General features: G+C 49.9%; 6 protein-coding genes across 6 annotated transcripts; 2 read left to right on the plus strand and 4 right to left on the minus strand.

Moving 5' to 3' along the window:
* Positions 1–13: 13 nt before the first annotated feature.
* On the minus strand, positions 14–2141 carry B0J16DRAFT_278196 (uncharacterized protein). The gene is made up of 2 exons (XM_046123829.1): positions 1592–2141; positions 14–1549 (listed from the first exon to the last, which is right to left on the minus strand). The coding sequence occupies exons 1-2, from the start codon at positions 1965–1967 to the stop codon at positions 213–215; spliced, it is 1713 nt and encodes a 570-aa protein (XP_045988738.1). The 5' UTR covers positions 1968–2141; the 3' UTR covers positions 14–212.
* A 153-nt stretch (positions 2142–2294) lies between these two features.
* B0J16DRAFT_408755 (eukaryotic integral membrane protein-domain-containing protein) lies at positions 2295–4175 on the minus strand. Its single transcript, XM_046133051.1, has 2 exons — positions 3400–4175; positions 2295–3341 (listed from the first exon to the last, which is right to left on the minus strand). Exons 1-2 carry the CDS (start codon positions 3774–3776, stop codon positions 2636–2638), a joined length of 1083 nt encoding a protein of 360 aa, XP_045988739.1. The 5' UTR covers positions 3777–4175; the 3' UTR covers positions 2295–2635.
* A 4264-nt stretch (positions 4176–8439) lies between these two features.
* On the plus strand, positions 8440–11084 carry B0J16DRAFT_13313 (WD40-repeat-containing domain protein). The gene is made up of 6 exons (XM_046121775.1): positions 8440–8664; positions 8786–8802; positions 8864–9024; positions 9172–10404; positions 10456–10897; positions 10946–11084. Exons 1-6 carry the CDS (start codon positions 8612–8614, stop codon positions 10957–10959), a joined length of 1920 nt encoding a protein of 639 aa, XP_045988740.1. The 5' UTR covers positions 8440–8611; the 3' UTR covers positions 10960–11084.
* A 1531-nt stretch (positions 11085–12615) lies between these two features.
* Positions 12616–13616, plus strand: B0J16DRAFT_327456 (uncharacterized protein). The gene is made up of 3 exons (XM_046126097.1): positions 12616–13091; positions 13139–13241; positions 13294–13616. Exons 1-3 carry the CDS (start codon positions 12940–12942, stop codon positions 13420–13422), a joined length of 384 nt encoding a protein of 127 aa, XP_045988741.1. The 5' UTR covers positions 12616–12939; the 3' UTR covers positions 13423–13616.
* Positions 13617–16862, minus strand: B0J16DRAFT_366351 (Metallo-peptidase family M12-domain-containing protein). The gene is made up of 2 exons (XM_046130084.1): positions 16304–16862; positions 13617–16235 (listed from the first exon to the last, which is right to left on the minus strand). The coding sequence occupies exons 1-2, from the start codon at positions 16368–16370 to the stop codon at positions 13963–13965; spliced, it is 2340 nt and encodes a 779-aa protein (XP_045988742.1). The 5' UTR covers positions 16371–16862; the 3' UTR covers positions 13617–13962.
* A 1269-nt stretch (positions 16863–18131) lies between these two features.
* B0J16DRAFT_327460 (uncharacterized protein) lies at positions 18132–21314 on the minus strand. Its single transcript, XM_046126098.1, has 6 exons — positions 20728–21314; positions 20645–20668; positions 20473–20499; positions 19253–20415; positions 18535–19200; positions 18132–18477 (listed from the first exon to the last, which is right to left on the minus strand). The coding sequence occupies exons 1-6, from the start codon at positions 20942–20944 to the stop codon at positions 18415–18417; spliced, it is 2160 nt and encodes a 719-aa protein (XP_045988743.1). The 5' UTR covers positions 20945–21314; the 3' UTR covers positions 18132–18414.
* Between the last annotated feature and the right edge of the window lie 250 nt (positions 21315–21564).

Raw genomic sequence — 21564 nt, forward strand, 5'->3', positions numbered from 1 at the left:
AACGACACGAAGGCAACGCACTAATCTCACTTAGGATTTGGTACCAAGTCGTGTCTGGAGAGAACACGACATGGCAAAACTGGTATTGAGTCTTATCTCTTTCGACGTCTCACGCTCTGCTCACTGTCTAGGTCAACTGCTCTAGACAGACATATACCAAGATCGAAGAAAGAAGAAAACAGAAACATCAGCAATGTCACCATCTTATTAGTTTACCATCCAAAGCTTTCGTTATGCCACCATACGTTACGTCCCTTCATCACCCAAGGTGTAACGCTATTGCGAAGCTCCCTGGCCATCTCGATAGGGCCACAGACCAGAATAGCAACGTTATCTAGTTGGCTTTTTCTGAATGTCTCATCGACGATCTTTTTCAAGTCCGGTCTCTTGCTGTTTCTGACAGAGGAGCGAGTCGCTTGTGGGGGTATGCTGTCCATCTCAACACCGGCAGCGTTGTCACTATCGTCTGAAACGCCCATGTCCCCTGTAAGGAATAGCTGTACTTGATCATCATCGAGAAAAGACTTGCCAGTAGGGGTCGAAGATGCCCATATTGCATCGCCTGCACTCCGAATAGCCCAGATAAGCTCAACATGGGGGATGGAATTCTCCGCATTGATGGCGTGATAGAGCGGCACAGCGAAGGTTGCTCCTACTCCTCCGGCCACAATGAGTACACGATTGATACCTGATGTGATGAGATCATTGAATGTCTTTCCTATTGTACCATACGGCCCTTCAATGTTAAGTTGAGCCTTCTCGGTCGCCGCTCCGTTGTTGGTAGTCGTGGAGAGATGGTGCAGGCGGTTCGTCATGGGGCCAGTCCTCGTACGTGCGATAAAGTTCAACTCGCCCGTTTCCTGGTTCGTGGAGGAAACTGTAAAGGGGTTGTACAGGAACTCAAAGACGAGGTAAGGCGCAGAGAACTGGCCAATGCCCGGACGCGAGGTCGGGGGTACATTAAGGTAAATGTGCGACCCCGGACGGGCGGCGTATTTTGCAATCTTGTGTGATGGCATAGTAGCAGATACTTTAACGAGACTGGTGCCGGGTATCGCCTCAATGACAACGGGAGCCGTGATGGTGATCATCTTGCGTACGGCGAGATCCAGCACGAAGACACTAATGGCCTCTCCGATGTAAAACCTCGACGATGGTGCGTGGTAGTAGATGAGAGGTGGGATAGCAAAAGCACCAAGAAGATGGACGATGAAGAACAGGCGATACGAATATTGTCGAACGCGGGCCATGGCTGTACCGTTGAGAGCGTGCAGGACGACCAAGCCTGCAACACCTGCGAAGACAACAGGGGCGAAGAAGCGCTTGAGCCATATCTCCGACTCTATAAAGAATATGTTGTAAAGAATAGCGTGAAGAATCAGGAGAAAGTAGATGATGCGGCCCAATACGCGGTGGTAGCGGTTGAGATGCTCATGGGATGAGCGGAGGACGAAGGCAAATGGGTTGAGGGCCTTGAGAGCAAGAAGATACTGGATGGGCATCTGAGATGTTGCAATAATGCCAACTCGTTTTGTGAGATGAAGGTAGTCTATCTTATTAGCGATGTTCCCCTGATGAATGAATAACATACCCTTTCCTGTGCCATGAACACTCAACACCAACAGCCAAAAGGTCCATGCAATACCCACAACCCATTCATCACGCTGTCCCCAATGACTCCCCATGAACCAAACGTCTTCACCCAGCCACCACTTCACCATAGGGCCTTTTTCCAAAACTCTAGAGATCCATTTCTGTCGATTCGCCTTGACGCCGGGTGAGCCAGGAACTTGCTGATATCCACTGTTTCGGCCCCGTCGGACGCGGTCGATGAAGTGGAACAGAACGAGTAATAATGCCGGAGCAAATGCAGAAAGATGAGCTATGAATGCGTAGTAGTCAAGACTCAGGCGACGCTGGTGCTTTTCCTCTTGTGTCAGAGTGAGGAACTCCCATGGCCAGCCCATTTTGAGCTGGATCCCTCCCTACTCGGTTGAACTTCGAATAGACAATAAGGCTCCGAGTTCGTGTAGCAATGAAACGAAGTAGCAACAGGTCATTCAATTGACCAGGCGTCTGTTGTAGTTATAGTGAAATACGCTCGAAAAGACACGACTTGTAAATCACAACTCAACCCAGCTCTCATGTTGAGGGAGGACAACATGCAAATTACTTAAAGTTTATTGGTCAGTCAACATTGGCTGGCCAGGGGTCTTACCCTGTACCAGTAGCTAATTTGACATCAGTCGCATGAGCAACCGAACGCTCAGTATTTGCCAAGTATAGGCTTTAGTAATAGCAATAACATTGGTATTCTGTATACTCATGGTATCTTTGTCTTTGTTTTGGTATTCATCTAAGCAACTTAGCCTAAACATCCATCATGCACATTCACGATATTTCTTCCTCATCCCCTAAACTTAATCAGACCAGACTGCAAAGGAAACCCGAGAAAACCGCCATAACACCAGAGCTCCACTAACTATGCCGTCCGTCAACCTCTATCTATTATAAACATCGCTGGAATCGCTTGTTGCTTTCCAGCAGATCTGATTCGAAGCAAGTCGTACATCGTAAAGTAACTGTGCAACTCCATCGAACTGCCCGTATGCTACTATGATATGGCAGTCAAACCTCAGCTCTTTGCATCGTCGTGGTCAGGCTCAAACTTGGTCTCGCCGAGCAGAGGGCCGGGCTGCGACGTCATGGCGGTTTGTGTAGCTGGCTGAGGCTGGCTCTGCACTGTTGGGCCAGTTGGTCGGTTGGGAGGCTGCGACGGCTTCTGTGCAGCCTGGTTGCTAGTTGCGGCATGTAGCCTCTGGTCCAGCGCCCTAAGAGCAATAGCTCTCCTTCTCTCCGCCTCGGCACGAGCACCACCAGGTGCATTGCGTTGAATTCGAGTGTTATTCTGAGAAGCTTCCGCTTGCGCGAATGGCGTGCATAATCGCATGGCCACCAACACCAGGAAGATCTGATCAGCGACAGCGGCCACAAATGGCTTCACAGGACCGGGGAAGAACTCGGCAAAGGCGAAAGTCTCGCTCGCGTCACCACGGAGAGATGCTTCCTGGGCGGAATCGAGGTCGGGGAATACAGTCTTGTAGAATCGAAGGTAGGTCCAGCTGGTAAGGAATCCAAAGATGGCAAGCCATAAGGAGGCCCTGTTCAGAATAGGAGTAAGAGACAGAAGGAAGACGATGCCGATGTACAGAAGCGGGAACCGAGGAACTCGGAGAGATACGACGCCGCGGAAGAGTGTCACGGTATGCGCTGGGACGAGTTGACTGAAGGCGACCAGGAAAGCGATTTGCACAGGAATAGTCCCGGCAATAACAGTCAAGCTATATATCAGTGTTAGTTTCTCCCAGCAAAGCGTATGCTGAATAAGGCAGTACGTACGTCCAGCTTTCGTTGCGCGAGAGAGTAAAGCAAAGCACCATAACGCAGAGTGTCAGGAAGTTAGGAACCAGCGACACAATAGCCAAGAACTTTGCTAACTCGGCCGACGACCAGGCTCTCTCAAGATAACGTCCTCCATGGTACAGTGTGACAGCAGCGATACTGAGCGTAAAAACATTGCTCTCGACGAACGTTGACGTTATAAAGGTCCAGGGATAGATGATGGACAGCTGCGGGACCAGCGTCAAGTAGGGAATGACGATATTAGCATCGGCGGTCCATTGTCGATATCGGATCGCAGCGCTAAGAATGGACTGGCCAAGGAGCGCAATGAGGAGGATACGTGTGACAGGCGGGATATTTATTCGCGGCGGCATCGTGACGTGTTTATCTAGGTTTCAGGGTCCAAGATCGGTTCTTATCCCAACCTCGTTGAGATTATCTGAAGCGTTGGGGGGACGTTTGGCGCAGGATGATGAGGAAGTTGGCTCGTAATTCGCTAAAATCACCGACAAATAAGAACGCCTTTCCTTGACCGTGGCTATTGTCGTATTTGCAATCCTTTGTTGTTGGCGCTGGCTCTTAAAATCTGTCCTTCTCCTTATTCCCCTTTGAAACCCTTGAGATTGGATTAAGCTGTCCTCAGTCCCTTGCCAGCCTCATCGCAGTATAGCTCAGCCTCTTGTGGCGCATGACCCAACGAGCCTAAGGCCGCCACAGCTAGGAGGAACGTGTCAGGAACGGCAATTTGGATCCCTGCTCAATGCGCGCCTGATCAGTCAATTTTAATGAATCTTGGTTTACGCTGCATGCTTAAGCTCTATTCTAGGGGTTTCCAGTTCGGCTATTCAATTGATCCAAACCATGAGAGATCCTTGACGACATATGCATATTGATCAAATGCTCTTGATTGGTATACCCTTGAGAATTCCAGCACATCAAGAAGTGAAATGCTTGAAGTTTTCATAGACTCTCACAACGTCAAACTCTAAACATGGGCTTAATCGTTCCAGGGTGGGCACTAGCGGATCATGGCTGCGACTCCGAATGGTTTCCGCCTTGGTTGCTGACCGGCTTTACAGGGACTTCTCTAATCAGCAAAGGCCAGCCAATGCCGACCAGTCTAACACATGGCTTGTTGGGCTTGATTCTGATTCTTACTGTCAAATGATAATAGCACGCATTTGAGCTGCAATTGGCATAACCCGGTGAAAATCAGAGCCGTTTCATATCCAAGCGTTGGAGGCACGAATGTCTTGAAGTAGCCGCATCATGTTTGTCTCCACATTCAGATCTTGAAACCTTACGATTAACTTTGAAGATCCTGGAACACGTCAATTCATTTTTAGAAGAAGCATATTTCCGGACACGAGAATCAAGCATGTTGGCGTAGTGCCAATTGCTACCGATATTGGGTTCTTCATCAATATTGAATTGTGGAATGGAGATAGCCAACCCGGTCAAGGCTCGGGGGGTTCGGCAAAGACAAGATGACGGATGTCTTTAGGTGACTAGCTCCCGGCCTGCACCTAATTGGTCGAGAGCATTTGGATTCTCGATGTGTTGTTCCCTTGTGTCTCTCAAGCATGGAGTTGGTGGGGCAAGACTTTGTAATGTCGTGCAGGGGCAAAGCAAAGATAGCCACATCTTTGATCAAGCCCATGGCTGGGGATTTTTGCCGAGTTTGAATATTGACGAATGGAGCATTCGTGTCTGAAGATGTACATGCAATCCATACGGTCTAGTATTGCATAATTTGATGTCGACAAGTCCATATTGATGATGGGCCTAGAACCCGGAGATTTGCGCCAGAGAGACGACTTGGCCAACGTTGCGTTGAGAGAGGGTCCAAGTACCGAACGGGAGATGCACAATGTCAAGGAGAACCTCGGGAATGCCACGGGAGGCTTTCGATAATAACTATCACGTGACGGCAATATAACCATGGTGGGAATGGGAATGGGAAAAAGGATTGTTCTTTCGGGAGTACTTGCACGATTAGATAATCTCGTCTGTAACTCAACCGTAGGAAGCGAGCAAGGGAGCAACGAGTCTTTTGCTGCAGAGTTATCTCGACCAACCGCTGACTGAAATCATCACAAAAGTCCGTGCTTTGACGCAAAGAAGAGAGGGAAAAGCACGGGGCCCTGTCGAAACCAAAACGTGCGGGTACCCGCCATGTTCGGAGGTTTGTCGTGGGCTGCGTGTGTGGAAAGCAAGACGTGCATCAACGCGTTGGGGGCGTTGTGTTCTGTATCTTATCAGGTACCACAGCTTTGTATCGTGGAGGGACAGTGATGATGTTGCTCAAGCCGCGCCGTCTTGAAGTCCAAACCACGATACTGGATTCAAGCCTGTTCCTTAAAATGACCGCTAAAAGCTTGGTGGTTCAAGACTCGAACAAGGGCAGACAGCCGCTGGCCCCGGCTGCGTGTGGGCTCTTCTTGGCGGCCCCTTTGACTGAGCTAAAGTATTGCCACGTAATGGATGGAAGTTCAGGCAGAACTGCGAGCACCTTTTCGATGGATTGGTTGGTACGTAGGGTCAACGCTTTACAGGCTGTCTTTCTGTGCGCAACTGATGGCAACAGTTCCTGTTGTTGTCACGCAGAATGTTGCGTTGCGAGGGGTTTGAAGCAGTCGTACAGCTTATCAGTGCTGTGCTGTTGGAGATGACGCTGGCAATCCAGCAAGTAAGCAATGGGACCAACAAATCGCGAATAAGCCCTGCCATGTCCTGCTTGTGCTCTGTGCTTTGCTGCCATTCGCAACATTTATCTGCGTTTATCTTTCCCCGACTACCTAGCGGCTACCGGTGAGGGCAGTGAGTTGTGCATGTCATGTCACGCAGAGATTGATTTGGATGCTCAAACTGGCCACTGGGACTGGATGACACTGGGTGTGACATCCTTGCTTGTGGTGGCATCTGTCCGTCCGGAGCTGTGGGAGCCAGGCCAGGCAAGCATGCCGGGGCGGTGCTTTTAGGTGGGCCTTTCTTTTCGGTTGTGGGCTGGCTTGTCTTGAACCATCCGTCGCCTCCCCAGACTGAGGATTGAGTTGTCTTGACGGTGGTGGCTGATGGGGGTACAGTACAGCAACGTAGGAGAGGGACTGTTGCTCAAATATCTATGGAAGGCGATAAAAGGTTATTCATCAGCAAACGATCAAACTGCGCTCACATGTTGATGACAGCGCAAATTCTCTCAAAAGCCCAGATTGGACTCGGTTCTCTCGCCCATTGTGACATTATGACCTCGAATTGGAGTGAGCGCAGCAGGGGTAGAGGAAAGGTCAAGCGTAAAGGGATGGGCGGGGAACGGAAAAGAAGCCCAACACATGTTCAAGTACCAGTACTTGAATCAAAAGTGGACAGGCTCGACCATGACCCCTGTCGGGGCCGATCTGCATCCGTCTCAGATTTTTGGGAGGAAAAGCGAATGCATCAGCCCGAGCCCTGGAGGGAAGCATGGCATGGCATTTGACGCGGACTAGCCGTGACTAAGGCGACCAACCACTTTTGATTGGTTCGAAATTCGAGAAGCCTCATGCACAAACTGGGGGGAAACATTGACGGAACACCATCACACTCGCAGCGGCAGGGGCGTAATCTAACGATGACGAGCGGTAACATTTCTTCCATTTCTTTGCCAAGAAGACAGCCAAAACAGGATATGACAGACAGAGAAGAAGGAAACAGTAAAAGAAAGAAAAAAACATCTCGACTCCATCTCTTCACCATCGGTTAAAGACTTCATTTGCCTCACCATCGCTTGATCGGTAGCCCCTCATCATCTTGAACCACTGTCACCATTCCCGCCCGACAAGGGACATGATCTTCAAAACCTTGTCATTACCGCAGAACGCCGCTGTTGAAGAAGACAAACCTAGCCTGGCAAAGCGCCTATGAAATGGGCGACTGACCAGCCAAGGTCAGGCAAATCTACTTATCGTTTTCTAGGTGGCACTGCCCTTGCACTACGCTACTCTGACTGGGGGGTGCTGCTGTTGCTGGAGCCGGTGGTGTTTATTTCGACAGTCCTAATATTGGAGGTTGCATTCGCCCATTCATCATTCAATATCCAACAATGCATGGCCCAAACGGGTTCAAGGACCTTCAAATGCTTACAGTGAACCCCTGTTTGTCCGCAGGTCCACGATGAATCGATTGGTGACCATTCCACCATCTTGGAGGTACCGGTACATTGAAACAACGCGCCCGCTGGGGCAGATAGGTAATGACCACCTTGAAAAAAACAAGACTCTCGCTGATGGAAGGTCCAGTTCTGTCTGTTTTTCCATCCTTCGAGGCTTCGACTTGGCGTTCGCTAGCGCCTTTTCCATTTCAAGCCCGCCGTTCAGTGGGTTAGCTCCCTCCCACCCAATGCGTCTTGAGGACATGTCTCTTTTGACGGAGGGATCGTGTCTTGTTCATGATGACAACACTGGATCATGAGGGATGAAGGGAGCTTTTAGGTTATGTCTTCGGTGCAGTCCATTTCTCCATATAGACTATCAAAACTGGAAGAGACGCATTTCGTGGGTTGGAAGGAGGGAACGAACGGTCATGTACCAATCTTCAAAACCACCCCCGTCAGCCCCGTGCCTAGCTCCCCGTAAAGGACCCGTAGCTCGTGCGCAAGCAATGTCGCTTTATTCTTGGCGTTTTAAGGGTACCTCGACAAGGTACCCTTCCATCCAATCCATCCTTGCATCACCCCAACTAATTCGAGCTAGCAGAAACGGGGAGAGCCACAAGCAGAACGACCTGATCCTGTGCTAGCCTGGCTAGCCTAACCTGGTCCTGGTGCCTGTACCTTAGACAGTTCAGTGCCGTACAGTAGGTACATCCGCTAGAACTAGAAGCCAGCAGGAGCATTGATTGAATCTCAGGCTGCAGTGGACTGGGCTGGGACGGGAGTGACCTACAGGGGCGGCAGACGTACAACAGAACAGAGGAGAGATCCAATGGATGGGACTAGAGGTACGTACCCACTTCACCACCGCCCCAACTGGAACCTTGAATTTCATCTGTCTTTTGCATCTTCACTCACCTTTCCTTAGTCAAACCCCCATAAACAACTTCGAATAATCCGCTTGCGCCTCCAAAATAGGTTGGTTTTCGGGAGCCAGCTCACTTGTGCTATAACTTTTGCTTCATATTTTCGACTGCGACTCTTTAGCGACGCTGCGCCTTCTGCGGCGCCCTCCGGACCATGGTCGCTAAGGAATTCCTCGACTCGGACAGAGTCAACTTTCTTGTTTGGAGGTTCGTCACCACCTACCGTACTCCACGTCTCTGGCTTCCACCCGCGGCGCCAGTTCTTCTCAAACGCGACTTTTGGAACTCTTGGAACTTGTGCTGACCATACATTTCTCCTCATCTACAGATTCCTTCTTGAAGGCAGTATGTAGCACTTCTGCGCGATCATAGCGCCACAGCAAACCTAACCTCACTTTCCTCACAGATTACCGAGAGACTGCCGCCAAATTTCAAAAGGAATGGCACGTCAAACAGCCCCATAGAGAATTCGCCTTTGCGCGTCACGTAAAGAGTCACGCATTGGTTTCGGTCATTAATCGCGGCCTTCAATATCACGCGCTTGAACGTGAGCATGCACGCAAATTGGTAAGTAACCCTGGAAATTATCGTTTTCCATGAAAGTTGCGACGCTACGCTTGTCCCCCACTCACCGAAGTAAGGCGAGGTGGGATGTACTTTTTACAAAGCCAACCTTCCAAAACGGTCAGAGGCTGACAGATTCACTACGCGCAGCTGCCTCCCAATGCATCAGCGGAAGCAGCCGAGGCTTTGAAGTTCGGTATTTTTGGACCTTTGGACGCCAACCCACAGGGCAGGATTGAGGAAGAAGAGGAAGAGGATGCCGAAGGAGAGGAAGTTATTGAAGAGGAGGTATCAAGGAAACGACCTCAGCAGCAATTATCGAATGGATCGCCAGTAAAACGCCAACGGTTAAGCAATGGATTGGAAAATGGCGCCGAAGCACCGGCCTCAGTATCGGTACCGGCATCAGCTCAAATGACAACATCAGCGACAGGAACAGGAGCCGCAGCCGGAACAGCACCCACGGCAACAACAGCGCCGGCTCCTGTGACGACACCGATGGAGATTGACAACCAGCCTGACAACCACGCATATCCTTCGCCTCTCGAAGGCGAGCAAGCGCCAGAGCCAATGGTGCGAACTGACGGGCCCGAACAGGGTACACAGGTTGATAAAGTCGAGGAGCTGGCTCCGGAGACAACATTTATTCGCCTAGTGGACGACCAAGCTGAAGGCCAAGGTCGAGGAAACACGCCATCACCAGCTTCACCCTCTGGGCCTGACAACGCTCCCATCCTTTTGCAGTGCGAGTGGAACCCAAGAGATCCGTCCATCCTGGCGGCTGCTGGTACGGATGCGCTAGCCCGCGTTTGGACCGTCGCGCGTGCGGGCCCCGTTGAACCGGGCCAAGATCACGTGTCACCCCAAGGCCATTCCCTGCTCGACCGTGACGTGCCCCGCGATACAACAGTCACAGCCCTGTCGTGGACCGCGGATGGTGCTGCTATTGCAGTAGCCACCGATTCGAGAAATCAGGCTTCAATTAACGTGTGGTCAGCTGAGGGTGCACATTTACAGTCTATGGAAGTGTCGGAACCGCCTATTATCAAACTCTCATGGAACCCCAACAACACCGCGCTGCTCGCCATCTCGCCCGACAAGGGTGGTGCTCTTGTTACTGTGCACTACCCGCCTGCCGGTAATTCTTTGTCCTTTCTCCTTCCTGGTCATGACATCGCGGCTACGCCCCTCGATGCCGTCTGGACTGGCGATGCAGAGTTCTTGCTGTGCGGCGGTGACCTGATGATGTGCCTTCAATGCACGGACACAACGATAATCGCAGGAAGAAAATTCGAGTCTAAGGAGGACGACAGCTTTACTCAAGTACTTTTTGATGGACGGTCGAGATTAGCTGCCACATCCAGCGACAAGGGCACACTCGATGTGAGAACTACACTATACTCATTAATTGAACAGAGATGCTGACTGATTTAGCTATGGGACGAAAATGGACAAAGAAGATCTATTTCTGCTCACCAAGGTGCCATTACTACGATGCAATGGCAGCCTATTCCCGAAAATCAAATTGGAGCTGACGATGAGCGACTGATTGCGACTGGAGGCGACGACTGCGCTATACTTATTTGGAACGCCCGAATGCCTGAGAGCAAACCAAAATGCTTTTTGACGATGGATTCCCCGATTATGCGACTCGCCTTTACGCCCGATGGGGCTTTTATCGCCGGTGCAACATCGACGCAGGTCTTGATCTGGAAGGTCGGAAGCCACGCTGTGCCTCGAGCAAGCTGGAGTAGACCAGTTCATCCTGGTTGGCTTAGCCCCAAGGCCAACACAGAATCTGACGAGGAAGATGAGCACTGCTTGTGCTGGGACGCCGATGGCCAGAAGCTGGCGTATGGCTCCAATAGCAGAGTGAGTTGAGTTTATGTTGTAAGACTACGACCCGTGTACTAATATTCTCAAGCTTGCCATCATTAACTTCCGAAGATGATCACGTCACTCGGAACGCTTTAAATGGAAGATACTATACGGAGACGTACATTCGACCGTGCGCACTTAGGCACTGTTGGGAGATGCAGCCATGCGACTGCATCGCGAAGCGGGATGCACGGAAGTCCTTAATGTCTATTTTTGCCCGGACATGGCTGATGCAGCCAACCATACGAAAATGCGACGTTCGCTAGATCTATTTCTTGTATATCACGACGACGAACGACGACCGGCTGGCTACGGAGTTGAACAAGCTTTTCGATTGGCACTCACACAATCTGAGCACCTCTTACATACGAAACCTCCGTTGATGAAGGAACACGCATAGAAGTTATAGGAGTACAAACGATATGGCTTTGACGTCTGCCTTTTTTTTTTTCTTCTCTCTCTTTGACGTCTTGGATCCTGGGTTTCAAGGAAGGCGAGGTACACATCGGGAAGTTTTGGAGGGAGCGATGCAATGCAATGCGGTTTGAGCGTTATGGGCGCGCGTGATGCGCAGTGTCCAATTCCCTTTGCCACTGTTTTTGGGGGAATGGCCCCTTTACAACATTTGTACGATATATACCAGTCGGGATGATGAAATGGCGCAGAAAAACATGAGGAGGGTTTGCTTTGACACATTTGGAGTTAAGGTTGGTTCTAGCCAGGCCGACAATACCAGTATAGCAACAAATTCAATACGATATATCCGTTACAAAGACGAGCAGCCTAGTAGAGATACATGATCAAATTCTCAAATCGTGCTGGGGGAGTCTGAGGGTTCAGATTATCGGAGGAATGTAGGCTACAACAGCAAACCGACAAAGATACGATTGGCTAATTATGATCCGGCACTTGCTCCGAGATATGAAATCATTGGTGCAAAGAGACGGCAGAGATATCCAATGGTCACCATGAAACAAGCCACAGCAGCATCAAGATGATCCTATCCAAGCCTGCCAAGATCAATCCCATGCAAGTTGAGCGGAACGATGTCCGGTTGCAAGGTCTAGGGCTGTGTAGACGAAATTGTTGAGGCTCAGGAAAAGAGAAAAGAAGACCTAATCTGTAGCTATCTGAATTAAGCAGTCAGTCGTAGATCCCAACCAGGTCGGTCGTTCTGATAGATGGTGGTAATTGGAGAAGCATGGTTCGGTTAAGACTACCACATATTTCGCCTTGCATGTCTCAGTCCCAGTCTCAGCTGTAGGTAGTTTAGAAAGTGTCTATAGTGTACTGTACGATATAATGCATTCATTATCATGTGCGAACAAGTCATTGTTTCTTCGAGCTATTTCGCCTTGTTGCTTACAACCACGTATAATGCCCAATGAGAAGATGAGAGTCTGTCATATCTCACTTCATCACATCGAAATCTCACTCATGACCCAGCCAGGTGTAGACCAGATCTCACGGGCATGACCGAGTCAATGCAAACACTGTTGAATGTCTCTCTTTCTTCAAAGACAAAAAGAAAAAGAAGGACAGACCCATTTATATCGATGCTCTACCCCCATCCACAAAGTTCGCCGACTTTTCCATTTCCTTTCGAGGCCATGTGCATTTGCATGTTAACCTGCATTAGCTTCGATTCTTTCCTCCTCCTCTCTTGTTAGTCTCTATGTATTTCTATTCTGCTCGTCCAACTTAAAGCCAAAATTTCACAAGTTTATGTAAGTGACAAGAGAGCCCGTTGCCCCGCTTTGGAGGAGAGAGGGGCCGTTCATTTTCAAGGTTCCTCCTTCCTACCAGTCCGTATTAGTTGATACACATCCCACCTTATATTCATCGGATTGAATGACTCGAGATCTATTACCTTTCACTTTTTTCACTTTTGTTTATATAAAATTTATAACAAAGACCTGCTAGGCCCAACCTTCATCTTTTATATCGCCTCTCGCTTTATAGTATACACAATCTGTCATCGGGAAAACATCATCTCTATCAACACCAGCCCTCAACGGAAAGTCCATCACAATACAAGCCATGGCTTCCTCAACGCCCAAATCACAACACACCCATAACAACCGCTCTTCAGAATGGACAAACGAAATGCGTGATAAGCAAGCACGTGGAAAGAATCCCTACAGCGAAGAAAGCGACGCAAGCGATGCTGAGCCTATGCGGCTCGGAGGGCGGTATGTACAACCTCTCTCACTCACCTCCAAACTAACAAGTCTCATAGTCACGTCACCGAATCACACATGGAAAGGGAACGAAGAGGAGAAGCCATGTTCGTTCTCGACAATCCAGAAGCTCTCATGGCGCACGCACAAGCCAATGGCGACGTAAGTTGCCTTTCATACAAGAAACCTAGCCTATGCTAAATCAATTCTACAGAGCATCGCTGGTCAACGCCTCCGCTTCATGCGTCAATTATGCGGGTTTGATAATGACAAGTACGACGACGCATCTACAACTTCAACTCGGAGTACAAAGCGCCGAGTAAGCGATCGGGTCAATCGATAGCGCAGTGCCGGCCCTACTGCAGGTGGAGATGAAGGCTATTATTATGCAGCACTTGAAGTTGAAGCATTTATATCAATTCTTCAAGATATTAATGATTGGCTTCTCCTGATTGAAGACTTTCTGAACGAATGAATCAAGCTTTTTTACCTCGTACAGTCACTGCCTGGTTTATTCAGCAAGTCCAGATTGAACAAATGTGGATTTTCTTTCTTTCTATCTAATTGTCGTCATAGGCGTGCTAAAATCTAACATGGGCATTCAAGTGTATAGGTGTATGTGTTTGTCTGTGTATGTCTTGTCCGTCAACTACACGTCCCATGACCCGTATCCGAGCCTTCCATCTTGTATGTTCAAAAGTCCGCTGGTTGCCACGGTAAAACTTGTTAAATCAATGCATATGTAGTGACCCCATTCCCATTTCTCGAACAGAAACCACTTAGAAGAAAAACAACGATGAAATCAATATGCCCAGTGAAAACGCCAGCAAATGCTTCAACAGAGTGGTAATATTCGTCTCTGTACAAAGAAAAACATCCAGGGCTAAGCATATCTCATACTGCGAGTTCGCTGCTGCTGCCATCCGTTGTTGTGATCAATAGGTGCGTATTGGTATCCGCCTTGGGGGCCATGTCCTGGAACAGGAGGAGGAGGGGGGTATCCTGGCCAAGCGCTCATGGCTGGTCGCTTCGCAGCTTTGCGACGAGCCATGCGTCGTCGAATACAGCTCCAGCAGCAACAACAGAAGGCCAAGGCCAGAAGCCCGGCAAGCACACATCCGACGGGGATTGCAATGTTCTTGTTGGTTCTGAACCAGTTCTCAATCTCCTTCCATGTTGATGATCCTTCGCAGTTTCCGTTCTGGCATTTGCCTCCGCCACCGCCGCAAGGTGTGCCGTCAAGGAAGTTCTGATTTCGCTGCAGACAGTAACCATCGCCTGAAGTCTGACAAGAAAGAAGGCAGCTGTTAGAGCAAGCCTTGACGATCGATGACGATGTGGTATTCTGATAGTTAGCTCGGCACTGCTCATCCCGCGATGTACACTGGCCCGAGGCGCATTGGAGTCCGTCGCCGCAGTTCTCGCCGTCATCGCTATGTTCGTCCTTGGGACATGTCGCGTCCTTTCCAGTACACTTCTCCTCGGGATCACAAGGGCCAGTGCTTGACCGACAGACACTTCCCGAAGAAGCGAACTTGCATTCGTCGGTACAGCACTCCTCGTTGGAGTTATCGCACTGAGCATCACCCTTGAACTTGCATGTCTTTGCGTCACAGCAAGAGTTGCTGCCGCAGCTTTCCTCGCCACCGCAATCGCAGTCCTCACCCTCCTCCACAATTCCGTTACCACACTGCTGGCCCGAAATGGTTTTGACGTTTCTGTTTGCCGTCAAACACTCCGCGTTGACGTTGCGTCTGAATCCTGAGCAAATGTTTCCAATACTGCAAGGCGAGAACTCGCTGATGCCAGGTCTGGAGGAGGGGTTCATGATGAAGTCTCCTTTGGCGTCGCATGACGATTTACTCAGAGGGCAGCATGCCTGCGCGTTCGATGAGACCGGACAGGCATCGGAAGTGCAGTCATGGACAGCACCAAAGGTGTGGCCTGTCTCGTGGGCAAAAACCTGCCACTCTGCTGAAGTTCTAACGACGACGTTGGCTCCGGCAACGGTTTCGTTTCGGCCTCCACTGTTGGCGTTGGCCGAAGCGCCAGGGCGACAGAGTTGACCTAGCCAGGCAAGACCAACCGCAGAATCCGTGTTACATTTGCTCAGCAGTGTCCAGTAAGCGTTGCTATCTGGGTTCTGGCCACGCCATGCAGAAAATAGGTTCAGGCGGTCTGACAAATTCACATCTTTAGAACACTTTTGGTTCCAAGGCGCCGTGTCGGATGGGCTGCCGGGGCAGTTTGCGTCACTAATGGTGAGGTTTTGGATACCCAGGGTAATGTTAAAGCTGCTCTCGTAAACCTGGGATGCATCGTTGACCATTCTAATGACACTCTTCCGGAGCGCCTCAGAAGAGTTGAAAGTCGAAGTGTATTCACAGTCAGTCGCGAGACCCAGAAGGGCGACCCTTCGGCTAGTCGGGCAGCCGTTCACTGAACCAATCGTCGACTGTAGGTCAATACTGCTACCCTGGTCACCCGTGTTTCCGGTGTCGATGGATTGTCGTCTAAAGAGAGATTTAGAGTTTGCGACGCCAAATGTATCAAAGTCCTCAAGTTCGTGAAACTTGCTGTTGAAACCCAAAGTGTCGGAGTTGCAGAGCGCAGCCGAAGCCTCTCTCTTCTTCAACTCTTCGGAGTGAAAAGACATGATATCGGAATCGCGCCAGACAACCATGACATCGTCGCTGGTTTCTGAGGAAGCCAAAACAGGGTCGTCTTCGTGTCGAACTTGCTGGTAGTTGGTACCGGTATGGATATGGTGGTGATTGCCGTCGATTCGAAGAGTACCCTCGAAAACAGGGGTTTTGCCATCGCGATGGATCGTAATTCTTGCCCAACCAGCCTTTGTCCACCCCTCTCTTCCGATGCGCTGGATAAAGGCGGAACCTTTGAAGACCTTGTCGTCCTCCCGCTTTATCGTTTCAACAGATCGTACAGTGCCATCGCCTCCGATGTAAGTAATGGCGAAGTTGTCGGGTAGAATATCGTGGTTAGGTTCGAGTTGAAGGCGAATCTTCTGCTGTTTGCTGTGTAGTGAGAATAGGAGATCGAAGTGTGAATCAGCACGGATTCGGTGGGACGGTGTGTTGATAACAGGCTCGTCGATGAATGAAATATAGTTAACGGCGTTGCGCTTAACTGAGCTCGCTGTTGGTGCCAATAAGATTAGAATGCCGAACAAATTTGATAACGCCTAACGCAACGGTATGGCATACCTAGTGAGGTTTCGAAGAACAGAGCGACACCTGCGATAGCGGTCGCGATAGACCGTAACGATACCATGGTGGTGATTGTTGGACCTCGAGCGGTCCTTGAGTGAAAGGGCGACGCGCCGATTTACGGTGATATTATTGCAAGGCCATACAGCAGCGGTGATTTAGGTGAGTCGAGTTTAGTGTCAAGTAAGGAAGTTGCAGGAAGTTGAGAAGTCGAGAAGTAATCAAAGTGAGACGTAGATCGTTCAGGCGAGGATGACGGTAACGGGGACTTATCAACAGTACCGAATGGAATAGTGTGGAGAAGGAAGTGGGAGTCAAGGGTCCTGTATTTACCAGGTAGAATAAGGGGAACAAGTAAATAGTAAATACACAAGAAGAAGGGGTCAGAGAATCGAAGAAGCGAAGAAATAAGAATCTTTGACTATTTTGGACTACTGAAGGAAGATCATCAGGATTGAGTTTGGATAACACAACGGCAGGAAAAAGGACAAGACAAGACGGGCAAAGCAAAAGAGCAGACAGGCTAAGCGTGTGGCGGAGGTTTGTTAAGCAGGCTTATTAGGCTTAGCCCAGTAACAAGATCCCCTTCGTAACGCTCTTCTAGGGGCTTGTTGTCTGCCAAGTCTTCTAGAGGTCGGGGTGTGGGGGCTGGACCGACTACCAAGCGTCTTGGCCAACCAATTGCAGACAAAAGGCCGCGCGGTTCCTTCACGGCATAGCCTCCCTAACAGTTGGCGATTCGGCTGTCGCTCAATGCAATGCATTGCGTGAATAATTAGAGAGCTGTGAAACTCCATCTTTATGTGAGATGCACATGTTGACAAATCGACTGTCTACAGATCTTGGCAATGGTTCTCTATCCCACATATTGTTATTAACTGATTGATAAACTTCTTAGATCTGGGCTGCCTCCCACTTGCCCCAGCCAAAAGACTCAGGCCAGGCCGGCGTATCCGACCGAGACTTGAGTCGAATATTAAAAAGTTCTCGTCTATGTTTCACTCTCGTATCTTTCCATCCAGCCATTTTATAACCCCCACTTGCTCATTTGGATCGACTATTCTCTTGGCATTGACAGCTCGATACGATACAGATCTTGCGATAGGGTGTAGAGGTACTCAGCGGGGACTAATACACAACACAATCTGACTGCCGTGAGTACTGTACTAGCAAAGACAGACCATGCTACAGAATCAACAGCACAACTCGAGTTAATTATGAGGTTCAAGTGGCTTGAAAGGCTTGTTTCAAAAGTCACACTGCTCATCTTGATGTCACCATACTCGGTATATCTGTTGAATCATCAACCTTTAACGCCTTTCATCAGCCTCCTGTAAGCTGATATATTGCTCTTTTTGTCTTGTCTCCTCTAGTTTCAGCACAGCCTTCCTAGTTTGGAGCACACTTCTTCTCTCAGATTTCTTTCGTCAGACGACCTCCAAGTAAACCGATGACGACTTTGATCCTCTTAGCCACTGACTTAGCGCTGGTGGAACCACCCGTTGGCGCGCCTCGACCATCCTTTCTTCTGCATGTCGGGTTTTACTTCATAAATCTTAAATAACTCCGAAGCACTTCTGTGTGGACCTTTACTAGACTTCCCGTTGTTCCACGCGGTGTCCCAAAAATACCGAAGTTTAATCCAGCCGTTATTAAAACATTCTTTATCCCGCTCATTATCCCACTGCCACGCGACTATGTATACGCGTTCGACAGCCAGCCATAGTAACCCTTCTTTGTTGTAATTTGTAGAAATCTTGTAATGGAGGACAGGCTCCTGTTGGTTCACCATAGATACCCTGTAGTCATCGGTCTTTGATGTTTATTAGACTTTCATTTGTATCTCAATTTTAACCAGGTAAATAGTATGTGTGTAACCAAAACCGCAATGCTCATAAATCATTCATAAAACGGTACCGAACCATTGATATCCTCTTCCAGGTCCTGGTTGAGTACCAACATCAAACCTAAACACCACACGGGAGTGCATTCCGGGCCGTTCGCATGTCGACCAAACTTTGTCCCTTCCCGCTTCCATTGTATCCATGGTATATAACTCCAGTAGATAAGATGCATCATGTCCCCCTTATTCTTTGTTTGTTAGTCGTTCACTTGCGCTTGGCATCGTGAACAGCCTTGATAATCTTCTCCACGACAGAGGGGTCGGATAGCTGCATTTTGTGTTAGCCAATGGTTCTACTATTGAGTCAACGGCACGAGGAACTTACAGTAGTAGTATCTCCGAGCTGATCTTCTTCACCAGCGACGATCTTCCTCAATACTCGTCGCATAATCTTGCCGCTTCGGGTCTTGGGCATATCAGGCACAATATACACAGCCTTAGGCGCTGCGAAGGGACCAATGCTCTTGCGCACTTGAACGATGAGCTCCTTGCGAAGAGCATCGTTTGACTCCACATCTTCCTTGAGATCAACGAAAGCATTCACAGCTTGGCCAGTAAGCTCGTCGGAAATACCAACAACTGCTGCATCAGCAACAGCATGGTGTTCCAATAGAGCTGCTTCAATCTCAGCAGTTGACAGACGGTGACCGCTGACATTGACAACATCATCGACGCGACCCCGGATCCAGTAGAAACCCTCATGATCTCGGGCAGCACCATCTCCAGTGAAGTAGTAACCCTTGTAGACGTCAAGGTAAGTCTCCTTATACCGGTTGTGGGCTCCCCAGACAGTACGAGCCATGCTAGGCCAGGATTGCTTGAAGGTCAGAACACCCTCGACATCGTTACCGTGAATCTCTTGGCCAGAAACAGGGTCGATGAGGGCAGGCTCGACACCGAAGAAAGGCAGAGAGCAACTGCCAGGCTTGGTGGGAGTGATTCCAGCCAAGGGGGTTAGGACGTGGGAGCCAGACTCGGTCTGCCAGTATGTCTATGTGCGTGTTAGTACCTGTAATACTCGCTCATTATGATAAGAAACTTACGTCGACGATGTGACACTCCTCCTTACCAATAACTTCGAAATACCACTTCCAGATCTCGGCAGCAATGGGCTCACCGACAGAGCCCAGTACTCGAAGATGAGCAAACTTTCCTCGAACATGCTCGTCGCCAGCACGCTTCAGTAGTCTCAGAGCCGTGGGGGCGACGTAGAACTGAGTAACGTTGTGTCTCTCGATGATGTCCCAGTATCGCGAAAAGTTGGGATAGGCGGGTGTGCCCTCAAAGACGACGGTGGATACACCGAGCATCAAAGGAGCGTAAACGACATAGGTATGACCGGTAATCCAGCCGACATCGCCGCCGCAAAAGTATCTGTCACCCTCATGGATATCAAAGACATATTTGCCAGTCATGGCAGCACCAAGGAGGTATCCAGCTGTGGTATGCAGAACACCCTTGGGCTTGCCAGTGGAGCCGGAAGTGTAGAGGAGGAACAGAGGGTCCTCGGAAGCGACGGGCTCAGGAGGGAAGTAGTTGGGCCACTTCTCGACCTCCTCATGCCACCAGAAATCACGACCGCTGGTCCATGGGATTTCGGAACCGGTACGTTTATAGACCAGAACATTCTCAACAGCAGGGCACTGCTTAAGAGCATCATCAACAATCTTCTTGGTGCCAATCAACTTGCCGCCGCGCTTGCCTTCGTCCGTTGTGATGACAACCTTGCACCCAGCATCGACAACACGGTCGCGGAGGGAGTCGGAAGAGAAGCCAGCGAAGATAACTGAATGCACTGCGCCAATACGAACACAGGCCATAAGGGCGATAATAGCTTCAGGAATCATAGGGAGGTAGATAGCAACGGTGTCGCCCTTGCGGACGCCCATCTGCTTGAGAACCCAAGCAGTCCGAGAGACTTCTCGAAGGAGTTCACCGTATGTAACATTGCGACCTTCGCTGGGCTCATCAGCCTCGTAGATGATGGCAACACGATCAGGGTCCTTAAAAGCGTGACGGTCGACACAGTTGTACGAGGCGTTCAGGCGACCCTCGTTAAAGTATGATACATCGGCATTCAAGAGAGAACCACTTCGGGTGGTCTGAAAGTCGCGATCCCAAGAGATCAGCTCGCGGGCACGCTCAGCCCAAAACTTCTCGGGTTGGGTGATAGATTCCTTGTAAAGTCGCTTGTACTCCTCGAGGTCTATCAGAGTGGATCAGTGTCTGTTGAGGCTCCGGTGCGGGTGCCGGGATCACTTACTGGCAAGGTGGGGCCGGTGGGGGTGCTCTGCCGGGTCGCAAGGTTAGCATTCCATGCATGTAAACGGAGCAATGGAGACGAAATAAGGAAAGAACCGCAAGGCAGGGTCCAGCGCAAGATGTTGCGGCGAAAATTCCGTTTCAACAGAAAACAAAGGAGCGGAGAGACATACTGGCAAACATGCGCTGAGGGGGGTCTAAGTAAATGTTAGTAATGCCCTTCTATCATCAAGTATGGACGGTTGAGCGAGCTTACGGTATGTATCAACAAGGTGCGCTTCGGCAACTACAGGGGTTTTCGTCTCTTTGGTAGGAGCTTTGGTTTCTTCAGCTCTCAATGAGACAGTCTCAGTAGCTGCGGGAGCGGGAACGGGAGCGGCAACAGCGGCAGGAATTGCGCTCTTGGGGATGGACTCGGGAGCTGAAGCCTTAAGCCCATGATGGACTTGGGGGTGCTCGACAGCGGTAGCCATTGTGGTTGTGGTAGGTGGGAGTTATTTCTAAAGTTTTTTTTCGTCTGTCTTTCCGTTGAGTTCTGGGTGTTTAAGCGCTGTAATGCGACGTCCGTTGACGTGGGGGTAGCGTGACCGTGGAGCTTGTTAGAACTGCTTGTACAGGCAGTGCTTACAGCTTTCGGTGTTGCTGGTTGAGAAAGTATAGAGGTCGCACAATCGAACTGGAAAACCTGAAGTTGAAGGTGATAGAAAGGGATAGGAGGAATGTGTCTGGTGGAATCTGGAGTAGGGGGAGGAGCTAGAATTATAGTTGAGATGGAGCAAGAGGTTTGATGAGGTCCGGTCTGGCGGGGGAGCTTCTTTATGGTAAATGGGTCCATCATCATTGGAAGGCCTAGGTAGCCGTTGTAACTTCCCTTCCTTCCACTGTCACTGGTAATCCCATTGGTACCTGCACCAATTGGAGCAAACCCGAGCTGCGGCCGGCGAACCGGGGGGGTCTTGCCGTGATCCTTTCCCCCGAGCCACGTACCGAATAGCCAGTAGCTAAGTCTCACTCCGGCGGGCGACCAGCGAATCCCGAACGGTGTATACCAACTCAATCGAGATGGTTTTTAGATCGTCACTCGAGATGTTCG

This window comes from Fusarium flagelliforme, assembly GCF_020744385.1.
Source record: "Fusarium flagelliforme strain FIESC 12 MPI-CAGE-AA-0113 chromosome Unknown B0J16scaffold_1, whole genome shotgun sequence".
NCBI lineage: Eukaryota > Fungi > Ascomycota > Sordariomycetes > Hypocreales > Nectriaceae > Fusarium > Fusarium flagelliforme.